Source organism: Spea bombifrons, chromosome 7, assembly GCF_027358695.1.
Source record: "Spea bombifrons isolate aSpeBom1 chromosome 7, aSpeBom1.2.pri, whole genome shotgun sequence".
NCBI lineage: Eukaryota > Metazoa > Chordata > Amphibia > Anura > Pelobatidae > Spea > Spea bombifrons.
In genome coordinates, this window is record NC_071093.1 from 26,356,135 (window position 1) to 26,375,638 (window position 19,504).

The following is a 19,504-nucleotide window of genomic DNA, read 5'->3' on the forward strand; positions in this document are numbered from 1 at the left end:
GCGCACAACAGATTTCCATTTTATGAATGGGACACATCCTTGAATAAATTATGCATGGCTCAGTCAGCTGGAGTTCACTGGGGATACGCCTTCTCTCAGCTCCGCTTTCAGCAAAACCATGAATGAGATTAAGCCCATTAGACCCGCCCACTGTTATTATTGGCCCAATCAGAAAAAGGTGGTATCTGCTGAACGACGTGTCATTGGGCAGCCTGCGGATAAACAAGTCGTGACTGACTTGTCTCCGGGTTGACGTTGGCCAATGGTAGAGTTCTATTATTATTAATGGGTGGGGAGAAAGGATCGGATTCATTGAGAAAGACGGATTGTGCTGGTGTGCCGTTTGCGGTCCCTTTTTTGTCCTGTTTATGGATGGAGCTTTAGTTCTCTTTATGAGTCGCACCGAAGGTTCTACCGTATTCCTCCCCCACCTTTTCCAACCCGTGGGTTATTCCTCTTGAATCGCATACGTTTCGCATTGGAGCGCGGTAAGTGGCTGTGCATATATGGCGAAAGAGCGGCCTTAACGCGTTAGTGCATATGGGATGGCTGCGTATATCGTGTCGTCCTCGGGGTCTGATGTATCAGGTGTGCGAGGCCTCGCCTACATTCTGCTGCAGCCTAGTGGTCCGGTTAAGTGGTTCAGTGAGAATTACATCATTCAGGGCTCGTGCAGAACCCCTTTTTTTGCAGAGTTTAAGTGGGATTTGCTGCGAGAACATGCTTTAAATAGCAAAGAGAAGCTAATATGCAGATTACTTGACACCTCTCACCTTCCCTGCCCAGCATGGGATCGGATGCTTCATATAATCTCCCTTCCAGAATCAAACCACAAGCAAAAGCATTTGTCTTTGCAACTTTAGACCCCAGAAACTGAGTATAAAGCTTTGCATATGGCCTCATTCGAAAAGTCACCTTCTTGTAATTGTGAATGCTCATTTTAACTAGAGAGACCTAGTGTTAATCTTTTATGCTGCTTCCAGGGTGGAAAAAGTTTTTTTATATATATTATTCTGCAAGAAAGTGCTGTATTTGAGTCCTTTGATGTATGTGAAAAAGCATTCTATTAATTATCACATATCTGTAAAATTGCTGTTTGATTTGCTTCCAAAGACAGATTGAGCATGTCCTGTAACAGATAGATCTGCGGCATTCAGGCTAAACTGGGCCCTATTATTTTCAAGTTGGTAATATGCTGCCAACAGGCCAGCCTTCTGGGCTATTGCACACCATAAAAGTGAGCCAGTGATTAACTCACCTAGAGGCAAACAATTACCAAATGTTGTGTAGGATGAAAGACACAGGGCTCTCTCTCCGCTGATGTGTTACCTTCAGATGTAATTAAAAATAAGTTACTCTGTATTTTTTTTTATTTATTACTTTTGTTTTGTAACTTTTCCATCCTGAGCTTACAGACTGCTTGATGTTGTAAAATGTTCCCAGACTGGAACTTTGTTGGATAACTAAAACCTATTTCTTTTCGGGTTGAAGACTAGACCCGCATTTTCTAAATACATTTCTTAATAGAACTTTTTAATTAAGTGACCCAGCCTATGGACTTTTGGTATAAGAGCAAAACCAAGTTCTTGTGCTGCCTTTTCAAAAATAATCTTAGCTTAGTTTTTAGTGTAATTTTTGGCTATGGTAAAAAAAAATCTAACTATGCAGTAGTGCTCATTAAAGATTAAGAATACTGTTTCAAAAACATTACAATCCACTCTGAGGGTTAACAGTGTTATGTGAACGTATATCACCAGACCAAAAGTTCGATAATGACAGTGCTTGTGGTTTCTGCATTGAGTATCGTGATCGTATCTTTTAGCCTACTGTGTATGCATGAAAGGATTCCCATCCCCCGTGTCACACAATTGGGGTAACCTATTTGCTCTTCTAAGAGTTAAAGCGAGTCTCCGTCCCTTTAGCATTTGCAGATGTTTGGGATGTGGATTCATTTTGTTCGGTGCTTTGATGACCCGGTGTGGATTTTTGAACCAAGTGACATGTTATTGTTGGAGTAATTATTAACAAAAAAACAAAACAAAACCTAATTATACTCGTTTACTAGCATTTCAAACCGGTATACATGGACGAGGGGATGGGTATATAATCTATATCACACACCATAGGAGGCTGCTTTATGATTTGCACTCGCCGTGTAATGTTTCTAGGCCCACTGGAGAGGGGGAGGTACCTTTTGATAAATATAGTAATGGCGTAACTCTCCTTTATGTTTCATGTGTAGTACAGGGAAGCTTCTGTCTGCTTTGTAGTCCCTTGATAGTAATAACGTTAGTGATGCACAACAGAATATGAATATTGTCCGCCGTCCGTAGGATAAGATGCACTATGGGTGTATCTGTATCAGGAAGTTGGTTTATGAATTGTTTTTCTTTGGTTAGTGTGTTGTAAGTCACTAAAGAACAAGCAGTGATACTTTGAAAAAGCTACTATGTCTTCACCTTTTATAACATGACGGCTTCCATGCTGTAGCTGCCTGCGCTTTACAAATGGCCAATAGACCTTGTGCTGGTTTATAGACATTACAATAAGACCTTACTAGAAACCCAACGCCGCTGCTTTGGAGATCACATTGTAGTGCTGGTGTTTCTGTGCTTCAATCAAATTATTCAAACTGGCCCAGCATAGTAGGAAAATGCCTCATTTACTAGCCCATCAAGGTTTCCCTTTCTGAAGTAATGAGGTGGCTGCATTACTGCACAGATTTCTTTTTATTGTTATACTCCTCAGTGCTGCATGCATCCAGGTGAAAAAGGGTCTTTGATTACATGCACAACTTCTGCCTTTTTTCCTTGTTTGTAAAGCACTATCTTTAGCTAGCTAGCTAGATAAGACTTAAAAGTACTTATCGCACTTCTTAAACAATAAAAAGTCTGTTCATTAATCTCCAGGGGGATCATAAGGATAGGGAAGGTGCAGAGGAAAGAACTTGGCAGTGGTTTCATAAGCACTGCCAGAAAGCAGCCATCTAGTGGTGTTTGGCAGCTTCTCAATATCACATAACCTAAAATGGTGAGTTCTTAGTTGGCGAGTTTATTATTTCAGTCTTCATTTTATTCTGTGACTTAACTTCCATTGAGTAGAACCTTCCTGAAGGATATTGCTGTGATGTCCTGGGTGACATTGTAACCGCGGCCTCCGTGCAGCTACCAGGAATGTGGGTCATCTAATATAATAGTCATTCGGCGTCTTCTGTTGGTCTGTTCTAACTATAGGAATTCCTCTCTTTATTTAATTTTGGCTGTGCCTTCTGCAGACTGGCTGGTCCGCATCTTGGTTTTGGATTTTAGGATCTGTGTTCTGTGTTTGTCATTGAATATATTGCATACGTTGGTATTAATAATCTGCTGTTTTGTAACTTTTGCTAGCGTGTATTTCTTCTCGGCACTGCTGAACCCTCAATGCCAGATATAATTCTTGTTGGGACCATTGAGTGCTAAAGTGCTGCCCCCATTTCTGTGAAGGCATTTCCTGTATCCTATGTGGACTTCACTAAAAATATTTCAGGGCCCATCTCAAAAGAGATGACATATCACTTGTCCGTTTCTATTCTTCTCCAGCATACATTAAGCTTTATTTTTGGTTGTCAGATGAAGTTGGATTTCATTTGTCTCTGTATATGGAATGCATGTACATTATATGTCAGATGTATAGGATGGAATAGCTTCTGCATACATTTAATCATTTTATATGTCCTGCAACTCCCGCATTTGATTAAACACTTATTTTTTGTTATGTACAAATATAAGTGGCATATATAGGCTTGCTGCCCATACTTTTATTTCATATAGAAGACAATCTATACATTATAAGACCTATAGAAATACCAGGCTGCTCATAATGATGCTTGTCTTTATATGTTGTCATTATTCATCTCTTTATCTGAAGTTTGAAAATATGCTACTTTATAATCTTTTAGTACTACTTTTTTTTTTTATTTTTTTTTTTTGCAAAGAGGTGATTTGCTTAACAGATCCATAAAAATGCCTCCGTCCAGTTCTATTTCCACTCATAAAACATAATTTAGAGACAATCTAAAGTCGTAGTTGTACTCAACTTTTTGTATTTAAGAGCTTACATCAACTTGATCTCGCATTCTAATCTTCTACCCTGCTACAAATCTCTCTATGAATGTTAAGAAATTTTTTTTTCTTTTTTTTTCTTTTCTAGATATTTATTTTTTAGTGCAGTTTTATACTACTTTATCAAACTCTCCTTGTATTCATGGTGCTTTTGCCATGTCCCCTTTCATTTTGGTTTTACAAAAGTCTTTCAAGCTTTTTTTTTGTTTGTTTGTTTTGTATTTTTGCAACTTCATTAATCTCAGCCTCTTCCTAACAAGTACATTTTTGTTGAATTGAGCTTGGGCTATATCTCACTATTTGGTTGTATTTGGTTTTTAAACTCTATTTTGTTTAGAACACTCTATTCAGTGGCTTCAGCTGTACTTCTTCTTTTTTTTTTTTTTTTTTTTTTATGAATGGAGTCTGTTTTTTGTTAATGCAGCTGTAAATCTTTCCTCTTTTCCTGTTTTAGTGCCTTGGGAGGTTACATGTTGCATGTTTGTTCATGAAATGGAATAGGGCAAGAGCACATGTGCAGGAATTTTTTTATGAATGGAAAAGCTAAGAAAAACCTGGCTGACTTGAGCGTGGTTTTGTGAATGGGGCCTTGTGTTGAACCATTTACATGCATACCTGATTTCTCCCTCAGCCCACAAGAAAAAAAAATGTTTGCAGAGAGAGGGAGGGGTATTCCGTACAGTTCTACATGTTTTTTGTCTGAATGGGATATGCCATTACTCAAGTCATGGTAGTGGCTGCATTTGTGTGTGTGCGCTTTTTCTTTTTTTTGAGGGGGGGAGTATGAAAGTTAAGCAATGCTAGATGTATGTGTTATAGATGAACAGTCTCATTTTTAAATGTTTGATTTAAAAAGCATTAGCTGGTTGTGAGACAAACTGTGTTTTGTAGCTTGTGTGCCTTTTTTCCATTACTTCATTTTTTACTATGCATAATGTGCTGAATACATTTTAGGCCGTTTTGTACTTTATTTTTTTTATTTATTTAACTGCCAGTTTACTATACTGTATTTGAGCAGATATGTTTTATCTTTAATGTTATTATTGCAAGGTGTTATTTATGTGCTGCATTAATGACATTTGCAACAAAGTTTAGCAAGTTGCCTTTGTCTATACGCTTTTAGGTACATATCTCTGTCCCAGCTAAAGTGTAGGGCATATGTTAAATCGCTTGGTTGATGCAGCACAAGTATTCCCTGGTGAGTTAAAGTTGCTCACATGCTGTATGTCAGGTGGCGTTTCTGTTCACATTAATTCTTTCAGGTTCTTTCATCTTGGGTTTAAAGCACCCACTCTGTTAAATAATTTAATTTTATAATATAGGACCCCTATTATCAGAAAATTGTCTATTCCTCAAGGGTAAGAGGTCTTAAGATTTACAATGTAAGTTTGAGTGGGCAGTAATAAAACAAGGGGCTGGACAGACAGCTCTCTCTGTGTCCCTTACCTCCCCTTCCAGGTGCTAGGTGCCCCAAGTCTGTCTGTTATATATACCTGGCTAGTCCAAACACAAGCCATGCTGTTTTAATACCCCCCTCTGCACAGATTGTTGAATCATCTTTACCCCCCCCTTCTAGTTCCAGGCAACTGTTGCAAAGTGCAAAAGATACTGTTCCACCTACACTGTTAAATAATAACAATAAATAAAACTATACTAACCCGAGCTGCACTAACAAACATCTAAACCGTTCCCAGAAATCATTCCTAAAATATTATTCAATTTTTGCCAGGAGCACTTAAATGTCATGCAACACAAGTAGACCCTGATGGGTGTTTGCCATAGAAACTAAAATGCTTTAAAAATGATCCGCGAAGGTTTATTTGTTTAACTAACATGCTGGAGATCAAATCAATGTTTTGCTTAAGTGGGAGAGCACCTCGCTAACACAAGTGCGTTTCTCCCCAATACTCGCTGCTTACTATGTATGTAAATGCTGTTAAATCTTGGATGCTGTGAAGTTATGATTTGCTGAAGGATTGCATATTGACACACTTGTGTGAGCAAGTCCCTTTTTGTATTTAGTCCAATCATACGGGCCCATTTTTTATGCATAGAGCTAGCATGTGACGCCATTTTATTACAATATCCTGGATGGTGGTGTTTTTCCATAGTTTACTTCACTGTGCTGAGGCATAACCCGGCACTCATCACTTGCGGTTTTATCAGATTCCACTCCAAATCGTATTTGTCTTTATCAAAAGTATAGAATGGGCAATTCAAGAAAGAAATTCTTTTGATTTTACTTTAATCACTTTATGATTACAGGCTGTCTTTGTATTTTATCCATGACACTTCATACTTGCATCATGCCTCCATTTTTAATCCCGATCTCTGGAGACATCAGGGCAGACCTTGGCATGCTTCGGATTGCCTTCTCATCATTGTGTTTCTTGACTGCTAAAAGTTAGTGTGCTGTGGTCCCCTAAAAATGAACCTGATCACAGTGCTGTAGTTGAAGAAACATGCTGGCTTTTTATCACTTTGTTAATTTTGAGCTCCATGTGGTATAGGTAAATGTCTGAGTGCCTTCAATAGGGTTATTCAAATCAATAAAACGTTAAGCGCAAGCCCAGCTCAATGGCCATGCAAACTATGTGATAAAAAATTATGCCTACCATTAGCAGAAGCTAAAGGAGTGAGTAGAAGAGAGGGATGTCCAGGACAGGTAATTTATACGTGATGTAGGTTTTGTCCTACGTGCTATTGAACTGGATTTTATTTATCTAAATCAGGCTTTATTTTAAACCTAATATAGCTAAATGAATTGCACTGATTTAAAGGAGGTCTGATTAGACTCCTTGTAACTCTCAAGGAAGCCATCTTTTGGGCTGGTGGTGAGTAAACCATGTATTCGCGGTGGCAGGCAGGATCTTGGGGTGCAGGGAAAGAGGCAAACAGATAAGGGGAAATGCTGCTGAATCCCTCCGTGCATTTGAAAAGGGTTAATTTTGATTACACTACCCTTAAGACACATCCATGTTTTTAAATAATCTCAACAGCTGCTGAGTGTATCTGGAGGACATTTATTACATGTGAAAATGGCTGAAAGTTATAGCCACATCCTAATCCTGTGTTTTTATTTTTTTTTATTTTATAAGGTTGAAGGGAAGATTTACAGGTTTTGTGTGCTCTGGATGCTTAAGATAGAACTTCTGATGCACAATGGATTGCTTTTATGACCAACAAGTTCCTTTTGTGGCCCCAGGGGTAAGTGACATGAAGTGTGTGTGTTAGCCTTTAGGCAAAATTAAATCTGATTTTACTTTCAAAGCTGATTGTTTCAAAGACCTTGTAAATATGCATGCTTATATTTTATTGTTTTGCTTATATAGTAATAACATGGGGTTTCTAAAGCAGACATTTCTTAAAATCCTGACTCTGCAAAGTGCCAATGAAGGGAATTTGTGTATATAGAAAAATTCTGGTGTAAAAGCAGTTGGGAGGAACATTTAATTGATTGCTATGGTGTCTTCATCGTTAGACCTTTCTTTCAACCTTCTGCATCAACCCTAGTGTGTATAAACCAACAAGAACAGCATTATAAAAGTCACTGTACCACAAAAAAGGAAATGCATTGTGACACATTTAGCGCTGTTGTGTCAATAAAATGTATTTTTCCTTAGTTGTCAGACTGCAGCTGCTGTTCTCGTTCCAGCTCCTCATACAACCATCCCAAGTCTGCCTTCTTTATTTCTTCTGCTGCATTTGTCACCTACCATCCTTGGCGTCCAGTTTATTCTGCTGGCGACATTAAGAAACTAGTTAGAAAATTAGAACCAGTGTAGCACTGCGTTCTGGCATAATTTTGAGTAATTTGTATCAGAGAATTAAAAAAAAAAAAAAAAGTTGGACCACTGACAGTATTGTCAAACCCAAAAAAGATTTTCGATTAAGTGTTTATTTGACAAAATTACCGTAATGCTGTGAGAGGTCTAAAAGAATGTCCATTTAATTTATTTTGTTTGTAGGTGTTTCTGAAGTTCATATCTGTTAATTGTCCTTTTTTGCTAAGTTACTTGGGTTCTGTTTTTATTTTATTTATTTAATTTTTTTTAATTTGTAGAGGCCTGCTGAAGAATGTAGAAATCGAATAGTTACTGACCGGAAAAGAAGATTTCTGGACACAGACTTGGCACATGATTCTGAAGGTTTATATCATTATTCCAGTTTTTTTTTTTTTGTTTTTTTTTTCTTTTTTTTTTTTTTTTTTTGCAATGAACCAACACATAGAGTACGAGAGAGCTGTTCATTAAGTAGAAACCACATACCAGGGAGTCACGCCATACCCAAACTATTTTTATTTTTTTTTAATATTAGCTGCATGGTCGTGAAGCTGTTTTGAAGTCCACCTTTTCACATTGGGGTTATGGGTAGTTCCTAGCATTTTAGTAATCACTTTTGACAAAGCTTTGTCCGCTCTGGCCACTTAACCCCATTGAGTCACCAAATTAATGCCAATCCCACTCCCATATAGTTTAATCTTTATGTTTAGAGGAAGCCCGCTTGTAAATCCTGCCTGGGAACTCATGTGGGTTTGTCAGGCACTATTAGGAAATCGGCATAATGCATTAAAATATGTAGTTCTTACACATGGAAAGCACTGGATACCGTGTGTAATATTTTGGGGAAAGCTTGGTAAGCTACCGATGTATCACAGGCCACGTCCATAAAATGAGGCCTTGGCTATCATACTTGGCAAAGTTCTTTGCAGTCTGTTTGCACTTTATACAGTGTAGCGTATATAACTGATCTTACCCGCCAAGATACTTTAGTCCATCACTAAGAGCTTTACAAACATAACTGATGTACAAATCAAAGAATCAATTAATGAAAGATAGATCTTAGCAGAAAATGTCTCTGTAAATGTAAATAATTCATGTGTTGGTAAGATGCAAACATTTTATGATTTTCGTACTGCTGCCCTAAGTTCTGTTTAGACTTGGACTAAAAGGCAGACTTCCAGGAATCTGATGTGATTTTCTGATGATTCAGATTCTGATGGAAATGTTTAATTGATGGTTGATGTATGATAGTGTTCCCCTGAGATAATGGTGAATTTCTCAGTGGAGTAATGGGTCATACTAATTAAAGTTCTTAAGTCGGTACTGGAAACAGATGAGCTACAATTAACACAAGATAATGCATTTTTGAGGGAAATTAGAAATTTAAAACGTATTTAAAGTTCATTTATTTTTACGGTTTAATTTAGCCCCCAATACTTTTCCAGCCCCTTGTGTTTGTTTGTGAAGTGCAATGTCCCCGCCAGCAGCATGAACCATAGTACTGTTGGACACCTTCCAGATATCGTGTTAATGGTGGCTTGAGGATGTTCTATAACCAGCTTTTCTTATTTGTTCCTCTTCTTGGTTCCAGAGTTGTTCCAAGATCTTAGTCAGCTACAAGAGGGATGGCTAATTGAAGGTAGGCTTTATTGTACGCCTAAAGCTCTGTTTCATGATACGTCTAACGTCTCTAACTCTGAACTCTTGCACCTTAAAGTCTCTAGTATCCAACAGCAGGTATTTTTATATTAAGTTTCGTTTAATTGGTTATTAAGTACCAAAATGGCCTTTTTTTTTTCTCACACTATGACTCCACACAGTACCGCCTCCTATTTATTATTTTAATTATTATTTTCACAAAACTGCAGCCTGAGTTTAAGTCATTAATGCATTTTGCAGGGGTGTGTGTGTGTGCATAAAAAGAATTGGTACTGGAAGGTTTGGCTTTGTCATACTATTTATTTATATGTATAACTACATATTTTCTGTGTTTTTGTTTTTTTTTTCCACCCTTCAGCACACGTCCCAGACGATGAACAGTATGTTCCAGATTTTCAGTCTGATAATTGTAAGTAATATACAATTTTTTTTTACTTTCTATTTGTGTATAATATATCTCACTGCTGGTTCCGGCTTCATTTTTGTGTTTTAAAAAAAAAATAAAAAAATAAAAAAAAACCCCTCTGCTCAGGACCTACATCCAAAGTGGTTGACCTCTTGAATGAACCTTGCATTTAGGAGTGGGAGCCTGGTTAGGAAGATTTACCCTCTTCAGACTTTGCCTGCCTTAACCAGCTTGTTGTATTGTAATGTGAACTTTTAAGGTTGCTGTTCCACCCAGTACATTAACTGGGTTCTTGAGCACATAGGTGTTGGCAGATCTGTCAGTTTCTTTTCTCTAAAGGATTAATCACATAACGTAAGCTTGTCACAATACAGAAAAATGTTGAATGAGGCAAAATGTGGCATGATATAAGATTTTTTTTTTGGGGGGGGGGCATACAACATAGTCCATGGAACGGTGTTCAAAAAAAAAAAAAGTGATGTGGAAGGACACGCTGGAGTCTGCAGTGGTCTGTCGATAACCCTGCTGCACAGCTTCCATTTTATCTGAACATGTCTACTATATTGCTAGCTCTATACACTAGAATCATTTTTGGTTTGCATGCATTTATATTGCACATGCTTTGCTGGAACGTCACATTTAACGGACATTTATTACCATTTTCTTCTCAGTAATTCTTCATGGTCCTCCGCCAGCAAAGATTAAACGAGAAATTCACAGTCCATCCTCCGAGATAGCATCATGCAGCCATAATGTTCCTGGTAATTATGGTGAAAAGTGCCTCTATAACTCCAGGTATCTCCATAAAACCTTTTATTTATTTATTTTTTTTAGACGTTTTTGTTTTGTTTTTTTCTTCATGAAATGCTATATTTGTTTTCTTACTGCATGATTGAAAAATGAGGTGCTGCGTTTAGCTCAGATCGCATGCTGGTATAAATATTGGTGGTTGGGGGAAATGGGCCATAGTAGACTAGCTTTTAGTTAAGGTCATTTCATGAGGGTGTTTCCCCATTTTTATTTTCTTATAGTGCCTATGTAAGAAAACACCCTGTTGGGGTCAAGCCATTGACCCCTACATGTACCACCTCATCTGCCCCACCACCACAGTCCATTTCTGCACAACCATTGGAAATTTCAGTTCAAAATACCTCTGTGTCTGTGCACCATGAGCAAAAACAAGAATTTGCTGTCCCACAGCCTCTTCACCAAATTACCCACCTCCAGAAGAACATTCAAGAGAAGGCATATCCTGCGGATTACAAGTTAGTATCTTCTGATTTTATATATGTATACACCGGCGACAAAAAATAAACTTTACAGTTAAGTGTGAAATCTACCAAAATTAATGCATGACAATGTAAATCATAATTTACAGAGCTGCTGAATGTGTCTGTTTTGTGAGTGTAGATCTTTGTTTTTCATGGTATCTGTAGGACTGTGTTTTTGTCCCACACAGATACCTGCTTTTGTCAGGCATGTGTTTTGGATGACCTCCAAATTATGCACGAGGCATTGGCTTAGGCCCATCTGGAAGTGTCATTTCCTGCAATGGCATACCAGCCGTGGTCTTGTTTTTCATGTACAGTGGCAGAAAGATCCTCAGCATGGAAGTGATATAATTCAGGCATGTGGGAGATCAATTTTCATGTCCAAATGCGTGATACAATATGTCTTGAATTGTCTTGTTCAAACTTCCAAATGCAAGCTTTATTAACCTTCTGTTAAGTATTATTATTATTGGTTCTTATAGCTAGAATGCAGCAATATATATTTTTGTTTCTCTCAAATGTCTTTTGAAGAAAAGTGTGTGGGGGGTTTTTTTTCTCTTCTTCTTCTTCTTGTTAATCTACAAATTGTATTCTAATAAATGCACTGGCTGTTTGTATGGAAGGAGTTTGTGTAAGCAATCCTGGTTGGAGTTTTTTTTTTTTTTTGTTTGTTTCTAAGCTTGGGTACTTAAGGGTAATATCATACAATGGCCGCTTATTATATGAGGATCCTGAAAAAAATGAATTCATATTTGCTAAAGCGAGCAAGTGTTTTCAGGTACACTGCTCTTAGTGGCATAGTTTCCTCCAATGAGTTGATGGTATTGCGGTGTCTCCACTGTCATTTCATAATTTTATTGTCTCTTCCAGATTTCAGAGGCAAATGTCAGAACCTTGCCAGTCTTTCCCTCGCTTTCCTGGTGTCGCAGGACAGTCTCGCCCAATTTATCACAGGCAGATGTCTGATCCTGCTGTTTCTGCACCACCACCACCACTGCCACCTCCATCACCTCATCAAGGATTCAAACAGGAATATCACAATCCCCTCTACGATCAAGACATGAATGGTCCATCCAGGCGTAATTTCCATAGTTCCTTGGGAATTAAGCAAGAACCTCAGGATTACAGTATTGAATCAGGTGTGTAATTCTCATACGGAAAATCTTCATGATTCTGGGTTGGAGTTCCAACAAAACCATAATCTGTGGTGGAAATAATTGCTGGTTAATAATGCATCATATATCAAATCATATTGCTAATGAACAGCAGATTACATTTATCTACCTAGCACAAGCCATTCTCATCTGATTTTGCTTCCAGGGCTCTATTTTCTTGTTAACTTGTACTTGAAAAAATAACTTGGATATTGTTTACAGGAAGAAACAATATAGATTGTATAATCAAAGTACCTAGCTAATGCAGATGTTGTAGCCTAATTGGCTGAACAGTGTATAGATTAAGCATAATTTATTAACTTGGCAAAGGAAAAGCCCCCTTTGCAATTTGCACTTGTCAGGGCAATGTTTAATATTGCACCCTTTGCAGTGCTTGCATCCTGTTTGCTTGTATGGCTTAGTCCATACATGGTATTAAATTGTTGGGTTCATGCTGTAATTGTTTATTGTCCCCTATCTGCAAATCCCTTTTTGGAAAAATGTAAATTTCTTCCTAGACTATATAAAGAATAGTCCCTGAAATATAAACAGTCACTGTGTATCAGGTTAGGGGCAATGTACACCTTGTACCCTGTCACATACGCTAAAGGCTAGTCTCAGCAGAGTACTTGTCCTTTGATGGTATTCGACCTAGTTAGTATTGGAGATTATATTTCTTTTTTTAAATCGGGCTCAGAGCAGATGTTAACTTCCCTAAGCCAACATAAGCTGTTCAGCATTTCCATTCATGTTCTGTCCAGCAGGCATATTTTGGACCGTAGATATTATCTTGTGGCTATTTGCAAATGACATTTATTTTGTTTTGTATGTGTATAATATATAATATGTGTTTGTTATGAGTGTTCAGTTATTTTGAGTCAGTATTAGTAGAGCAATCTTCGTACAGCCGTGATTAAACTGCATGAGGACTGTTAAACAGTTTACACAATATGAGGGAGGGATGGAATTAACATGTGACTTAAAGAGAAGAAACTCTTTATATAAATTATCATATGCTTTAAAACCCATTGCATGATTTCAATTTGGTTTAAAATGTCTACTTTTTGTCTTTAAAGTTTGAGATGGGTTTAAATAGGTCATTGCATCATAGGTCATTGTGAAATGCTGGACCCTGATGCTTTCCGTTTAGGGATCGCTTTAGTAGTTGATATGGAAGAATTTCTTGCCATTAGATCTAACAAAAGTGATTATCAGGAGGCTATAATATTACATTCTGTTCTAAAGAGAAGTGGTCCTTATTCCTGGAACATTTTGTGGAGTATCTCGTAATTTTTGGCTCTGGGTAAAGTTACTTTTTGACAGATACTATAAGATGGCACAATTTGAAACCTCTAAATGGGTTGCTACAGGTTTGTATTGCAATAGTAGAGAGGATGTGTTGTGTAGGGGTTGCCCTAAAGTAGTTTTTTGTAGTGAACAAGGTTTCTTTAGGCTTACATTTTATTAGGTATTTTGTAAAATAAACACGTTCTGTAAGCTGGTATGTTCCTTTGCCTTGCCTGGCATATGTCGGTGTAGGCAGACTGAGATTCATTTTCCACAATGCCAAATGTTTCCTTCAGCTCTTGAAAGAAAATGGAAGAAGGCCAGCATTCCAAGTGCTTTGGAAACGGCCAGCTATACACAGTCCCTGTCTGCTCATGAATACTGCTCTAAGCAGAACGTGTAGGAGAAATGATTTGGTAAACAGAAATGAAAGCAGTAAACTGTTTATTTCTGTAATTTCTATATTGTAATTGGACTACCGTGGTTCATAAAATCGTGTATATTCCTTCTTGCCCAAGTATCTTTCTTTGGGGGGAGGCACACTTTTTGTAGAAATGTGTAATGTAATAATCTTATAAGAGACCATTCTCTATATTTGTGAACTGGTAAGCTGTTTTAAAGTGCAAATAACTACTCTGGTCTGCAATCCCCTTAACACAAACTCATATTTACAAAGTCATCTAATAACACCAAGTCTCTCATCGCAGAATACATGGGAGTCTTGGACTAGCTTACATCTACCAAATGATTAAGCGTGCCTTAATGAGCAATCTTTCTTCATTATCCTAAATGTTGAAGCCCTTAATAAAGCTGTACTTTTATATAAATTTCTTCTTATTAAGGTAAACCAAGATGATTTAAAAATAGAAATCAATGTTAGGAGCAGTTGACAGAATCCTACAATTGGATCCGTATGGGCAGTTGCTCAGACGTTGGGACGCTAGTCCCAGAATTGCTCTGTTTTCATTGGTAAATGTGGCAATCTTTGCTCCAGACACAATATCAACTTACAGAAATGAGCAAACACGTTTACACATTTTGATAAAGGTTCATTGTTTCTTTAAATACCGTATCCTTAAGTGTGGAGCACTAGTTAACTAATAATTACTGCTATAATTCTGCCTTCAGTTGTAGTGACCCCCATCATCTGCCAGATAATACAAGGTTTACTTTTTTTGTATGATGTGCAGACTTAATCAAATCTGGAAGTTTGCCATCAAATGAGTAAATTGACTCTGCCATCAGTTAGGTGGGTTGGCACTGCTGTCTATTTCTACAAAAAGATTAATTTATTTTGCATGTCAAGTGTATTCTGTCATTGATTGTCTTATGTAAGTGATTCTTAACATTGTATTTACATATGCCTCTGAGTAGGTATATGTAGAGTACGGTATATAGAGAACTCGGAATTTAATGTATTTGTATTTTTTTTCTGCCCAGTTTCAAGTAGTTAAATCTGATTTTCTTATGCTTGTTTTTTCTTTTATTTACAAATTCAGAAGTGCCTAACTGTCAGTCCTCTTGTTATGGGACAGGAAACTATTTCCAAAATGATAATTCAGGTGAGTCTGATTTTATTGTTTGTATGTATAACCAGAAATTAAACTAAAAGTTTTTTTTAAATCTTAATTGTGCTTTTTTTATATTAAATATTTTATTTATTTATTAATTTTTTTTCTTTACAAGGTTTTCCTTATGACCAAAACGCCAGATTATACTATGATGACACGTGTGTTGTGCCTGAGAGGCTGGAAGGTAAGAGCTTATCAGAGGAATAACCTTTCAATTTGTTTTGTAATGTTTAGGCTTTCAGATCCATCCAGTCTTCTGATTGGTAAATGCAAGTGAATGCTATTGCACGCTCAAGAGCCTATATAGAACATTGTGTTTTTTTTGGTGTTTTAATTTTTTTTTATTTTTTGGCCGATGGCTGATGGGACCACATGTGTACCTATTGTTTGAAACAATTGGTCCTTCAGCATGTGACTGCGCATTATGAGTGTAAGAGTGCAGCATGTGGTCGCTCATAACCCGCAATGCCAGGGATGTTTTTTACTCCTCAATATGGGATTTGTGACACCTTTTCTTTAAAGGTGTCTTGTTGTACTTGGGCCTTGCATACAAACTATGATCACTTCAGTAAATTTAAGAATATAATCCTAATTGATCACCCAGTGATAATAAGTATATTCACATTGTATTGATAGTACCTGGTTTATTGAAAATCTAGAAGTATAGTTGTTTTAAACTTTAAAGGTTGCACAACGCCCTTGCATGCTTTACTTCATTTAAATAAGTAAAAAAGACTGTTGGCGATTTCTGTGGAGACCCCCACAATGTAGAAACAGAACTGTGATTCAGATAGCACTGTGTATAGTTTTATTGCGATCACCTAGGCATAAACACAATATTAAAGTAACCTTTTGTGTTGCAGAGTGGGCTGACGGCACACTATTATTGCAGTTTTATTTTTTTATTTATGTACGCACTTTGTTGCAATACTGCAGTGTAATTGTAATGCTTATTTGAAACTTTTATATTTAGTGATTTAAGTCTATCATTTTTTTTTCTTAAGGTGGTAAAGTAAAACAGGAGGCCAACTTCTATAAGGAAGGCCCACCTTATCAACGCAGAGGGTCCCTTCAGCTCTGGCAATTTCTGGTGACACTCCTCGATGACCCAGGGAATGCTCATTTCATTGCATGGACTGGAAGAGGAATGGAATTTAAACTTATTGAGCCTGAAGAGGTGGGTGATGGTTATGTCCAAGTACTGTGATCTTATTACATTTATGGTAATAAATAGGAATGTAATTTAAAGGGACGCTCCTGCCATTGTGTGTCTTTACATTTTCACGGCATAGAGGGGGTTTTGCAGAACCTCCCCATGTGCATTTGCCCTTTTTGTTGATTGGCTGCTTCAAGCAGCCAATTGGCAGCAGGAATCTTCGGACCTGAGAGGAAAAGGGCATCTGTTAGGCTGCAGGTTCTACTAGAGGTATTTTATTAAAATACTTGATGTTTGCCAAGCAGTTGGTCACCAGCCCCAGAGTTTTGGGGCAAGGCATGTGACTTATGTAGTGTTGCTGTGACAAACTGTTGTGGAAAGAGAGATGATGTGATAGCGCCAAGTGCACATCTGAAAATCCCCGTTTTACCAGTAGAGTTATAAGCAAAGCTGTAACCAATGTTCTTATTTTTAGGTTGCAAGGCGATGGGGTATTCAGAAGAACCGACCAGCTATGAATTATGACAAATTAAGCAGATCTCTTCGCTATTACTATGAAAAAGGCATTATGCAGAAGGTATATATATTTTCTATTATGCTTTCTTTTATTTTATTCTTTTATGTTTTTGTCTGATTCTTATCTATTATAGTGTATGTTGAGGTGTGGTGTGAAATTATGTTGGGTAACAATATGAGTGGAGTACATAAGACATCTGTGTTACTAGCAGGCTAGTAGTGTGTGCACCATGTAGACATGATGTGCATTCCTCATAAGAGAATTTGGCTCTCGGGATGTCCTAGGAGTCGTCATTCAGAAGAAACATCCAATTAGTTTTTATTATGGTTGCGTCACATTTGTCCCATTACTTTTTATAGCTTTTACCGCCAAAAACAATCTCGTTCGGTACGTTTGTGTTTGTACCCTACCCAAATGTGTCTTTTGGTAAAGAGAGCAGGTTCTAGTCTTAATTACCTGTGTGGAATAAACCAACAGAGGGGTACATATGGTTTTTGGGTCAACTGTTTATCAATTCAGTCTAAAAGAATCAAGAGTGCAAAGCACAAGTATATGCAACGAGCAGAGTAAAAGGTGTGTCGTAACCTAAAAGTTGTCCTCACAATAATACATTCAATGAACCAAAAATGGCACAATGTTATAGTATATTATTCCAAAACCATAGTATACATTCACATCACTAGTCATAAATAACAATATATTAGCATATCTGCATAAATAAATATTTCATATAAATAATAAACTTCTAATAAAATATTTGCCTCTTTTCTGTATTGTATATTCTTATAATGAAACCACTTTTGCATGAGTTATCAATGGGTTATGGAAGAAACCTCTTATGTTTGTTATTCATTCATTTAATATGGTATATGGATTATTAGGATACTTGTGTTGCATTTGATATATAGATAGTTATTGGTAATTAATTACTATTTTCTCTGTAAGGCTGGCAGTTTAGTATTGAAATGGTTTTAGAGCTTACCTTTCATCTCCAGTTTGACACTTTAACAATCCCAAAGGCCTTTTGTCCCGTTATGCAAATTAAGATGCACATGGCTGGACCCAGTTGTTGCCCTGCTGGGTCATAGCTTTGATCTCCTGAAATTTGCATGTGGTCACAATAAGCAAACCATCTTTGTGTGGTCAAGTGGCAACTAAACTATTAAGGGAAACTTTTGTAACAATATATAATTGTAAAAAGTCTTGGGGGGGGGGTCAGCAACATCCTTACAGTACAGTAATACCTTCAATGTATCTGTTTTGATGGCTGACTTCATCAGAGGTGCAGCCTGGTTGCACCACTGCACTCCATATAATACTTTTATTTAGGAAGAAACTTCTCTTCTCATTGTGATCACACAGTATGTATAATCAGCCAGCAGGATCTGTCCATTATCCTAGCTGATGTTTCCAGTGGTGTCCGAATTCAAACACCTAAAAGCACTCAGGAGTCCCAAAGAATGAATATACTTTGTAAGCACTGTAGCGTTAATTCTTTAAACCTGGGATGCTTGCATGCACATGCAATGTGGCACCACATAAATGTGAAGGTCCCCTCAAATGTAAACGTAGTCTTGCTAAGCGCTGTTAGTTTACTCTGTCAGCATTGCTGACCCTGAGCTGAGTCCAGATAGATCTCACTATTGATACAAAAGCCTCAGGATGTGAAATAAAGTGATTTATGCAGTCACTTTTTATAGGGCTTAAGATAGATGGTGCTACCCTATGAAAATTAAGAAGCTGCTTAAGGACTTTACTGGTCTAAGGTCCTTGTTTGGATTGGGTGTACGTCGCTGATCCCACTAAAACATTTTATTACCCCCTCTAAATCTTTGCTCAGGGCTGCTAAAACAGCTGCCCTTTTACAACATACATGTAAATAGGCAATTGGCTGACTCTCTATTGTCTATAGTTTCTACAGTGTTTAGTCTGTAAAATCAACCATTGTTAAAGTTCTCACTTTTTATTTCAGGTGGCTGGTGAACGATACGTGTATAAATTTGTATGTGATCCAGAAGCTCTCTTTACTATGGCTTTTCCAGACTATCAACGCTCTCAAGTAAAGATTGAACCTGACTGCCATGCTCCTGAAGATGGCACTGTACCTCTAACCCACTATGAAGATAACAATGGTTATTTGCTGGATTTAGAACTGGTCAAAAACCCATTTTATGCAGAGGACACACCCTACTAAAATGGATGGGTCATCCGGATTGACTGAAGGAGCAAGGAACAACACACTAAACCTAAATAAGCTTTCTAAAGCAGGACTACATCATCTCAACATTAAAAGATGGAGTGCTTGATAAATTGAAGCTGAACATGTATTTTTTTTTTTATTTCCTATATTGATATAGTTTCAAGAATAGCATCTAGGAGTGTATTTTATGGGACATTATTAATTCGCTTGTAAGGAGTTTTACGGTGTTCTGCAAAAGACCTACGTTTTCTATTTTGAAGAGTATAATTCTTACAGAACCTGATAGACTGACACTCCAATATTATGACAATCTATGTAATAACTGTATGCGTAGATGCCTTTTACCCTGAAAAGGGAAATTATTATGCACAACTGCTTTAAAAGGGACAGTAAGTATGTAA

The 19,504-nt window shown here is 37.3% G+C and overlaps 1 protein-coding gene across 1 annotated transcript; it reads left to right on the forward strand.

The window, feature by feature from the left end:
• The first annotated feature begins 308 nt into the window (after positions 1–308).
• ETV5 (ETS variant transcription factor 5) lies at positions 309–19,213 on the forward strand. Its single transcript, XM_053472167.1, has 13 exons — positions 309–488; positions 7,199–7,307; positions 8,164–8,248; positions 9,474–9,521; positions 9,900–9,950; positions 10,619–10,742; positions 10,979–11,212; positions 12,089–12,357; positions 15,159–15,221; positions 15,346–15,414; positions 16,235–16,407; positions 16,862–16,963; positions 18,876–19,213. The coding sequence occupies exons 2-13, from the start codon at positions 7,263–7,265 to the stop codon at positions 19,095–19,097; spliced, it is 1,485 nt and encodes a 494-aa protein (XP_053328142.1). The 5' UTR covers positions 309–488; positions 7,199–7,262; the 3' UTR covers positions 19,098–19,213.
• The last annotated feature ends 291 nt before the right edge of the window (positions 19,214–19,504 follow it).

Coding starts and splice junctions, on each gene's coding strand:
- ETV5 (XM_053472167.1), top strand. CDS start 7,263: ATGGATTGCTTTTATGACCAACAAGTTCCTTTTGTGGCCCCAGGG. Junction 7,308..8,163: donor TTCCTTTTGTGGCCCCAGGG/GTAAGTGACATG, acceptor TTTAATTTGTAG/AGGCCTGCTGAAGAATGTAG. Junction 12,358..15,158: donor GGATTACAGTATTGAATCAG/GTGTGTAATTCT, acceptor TTACAAATTCAG/AAGTGCCTAACTGTCAGTCC.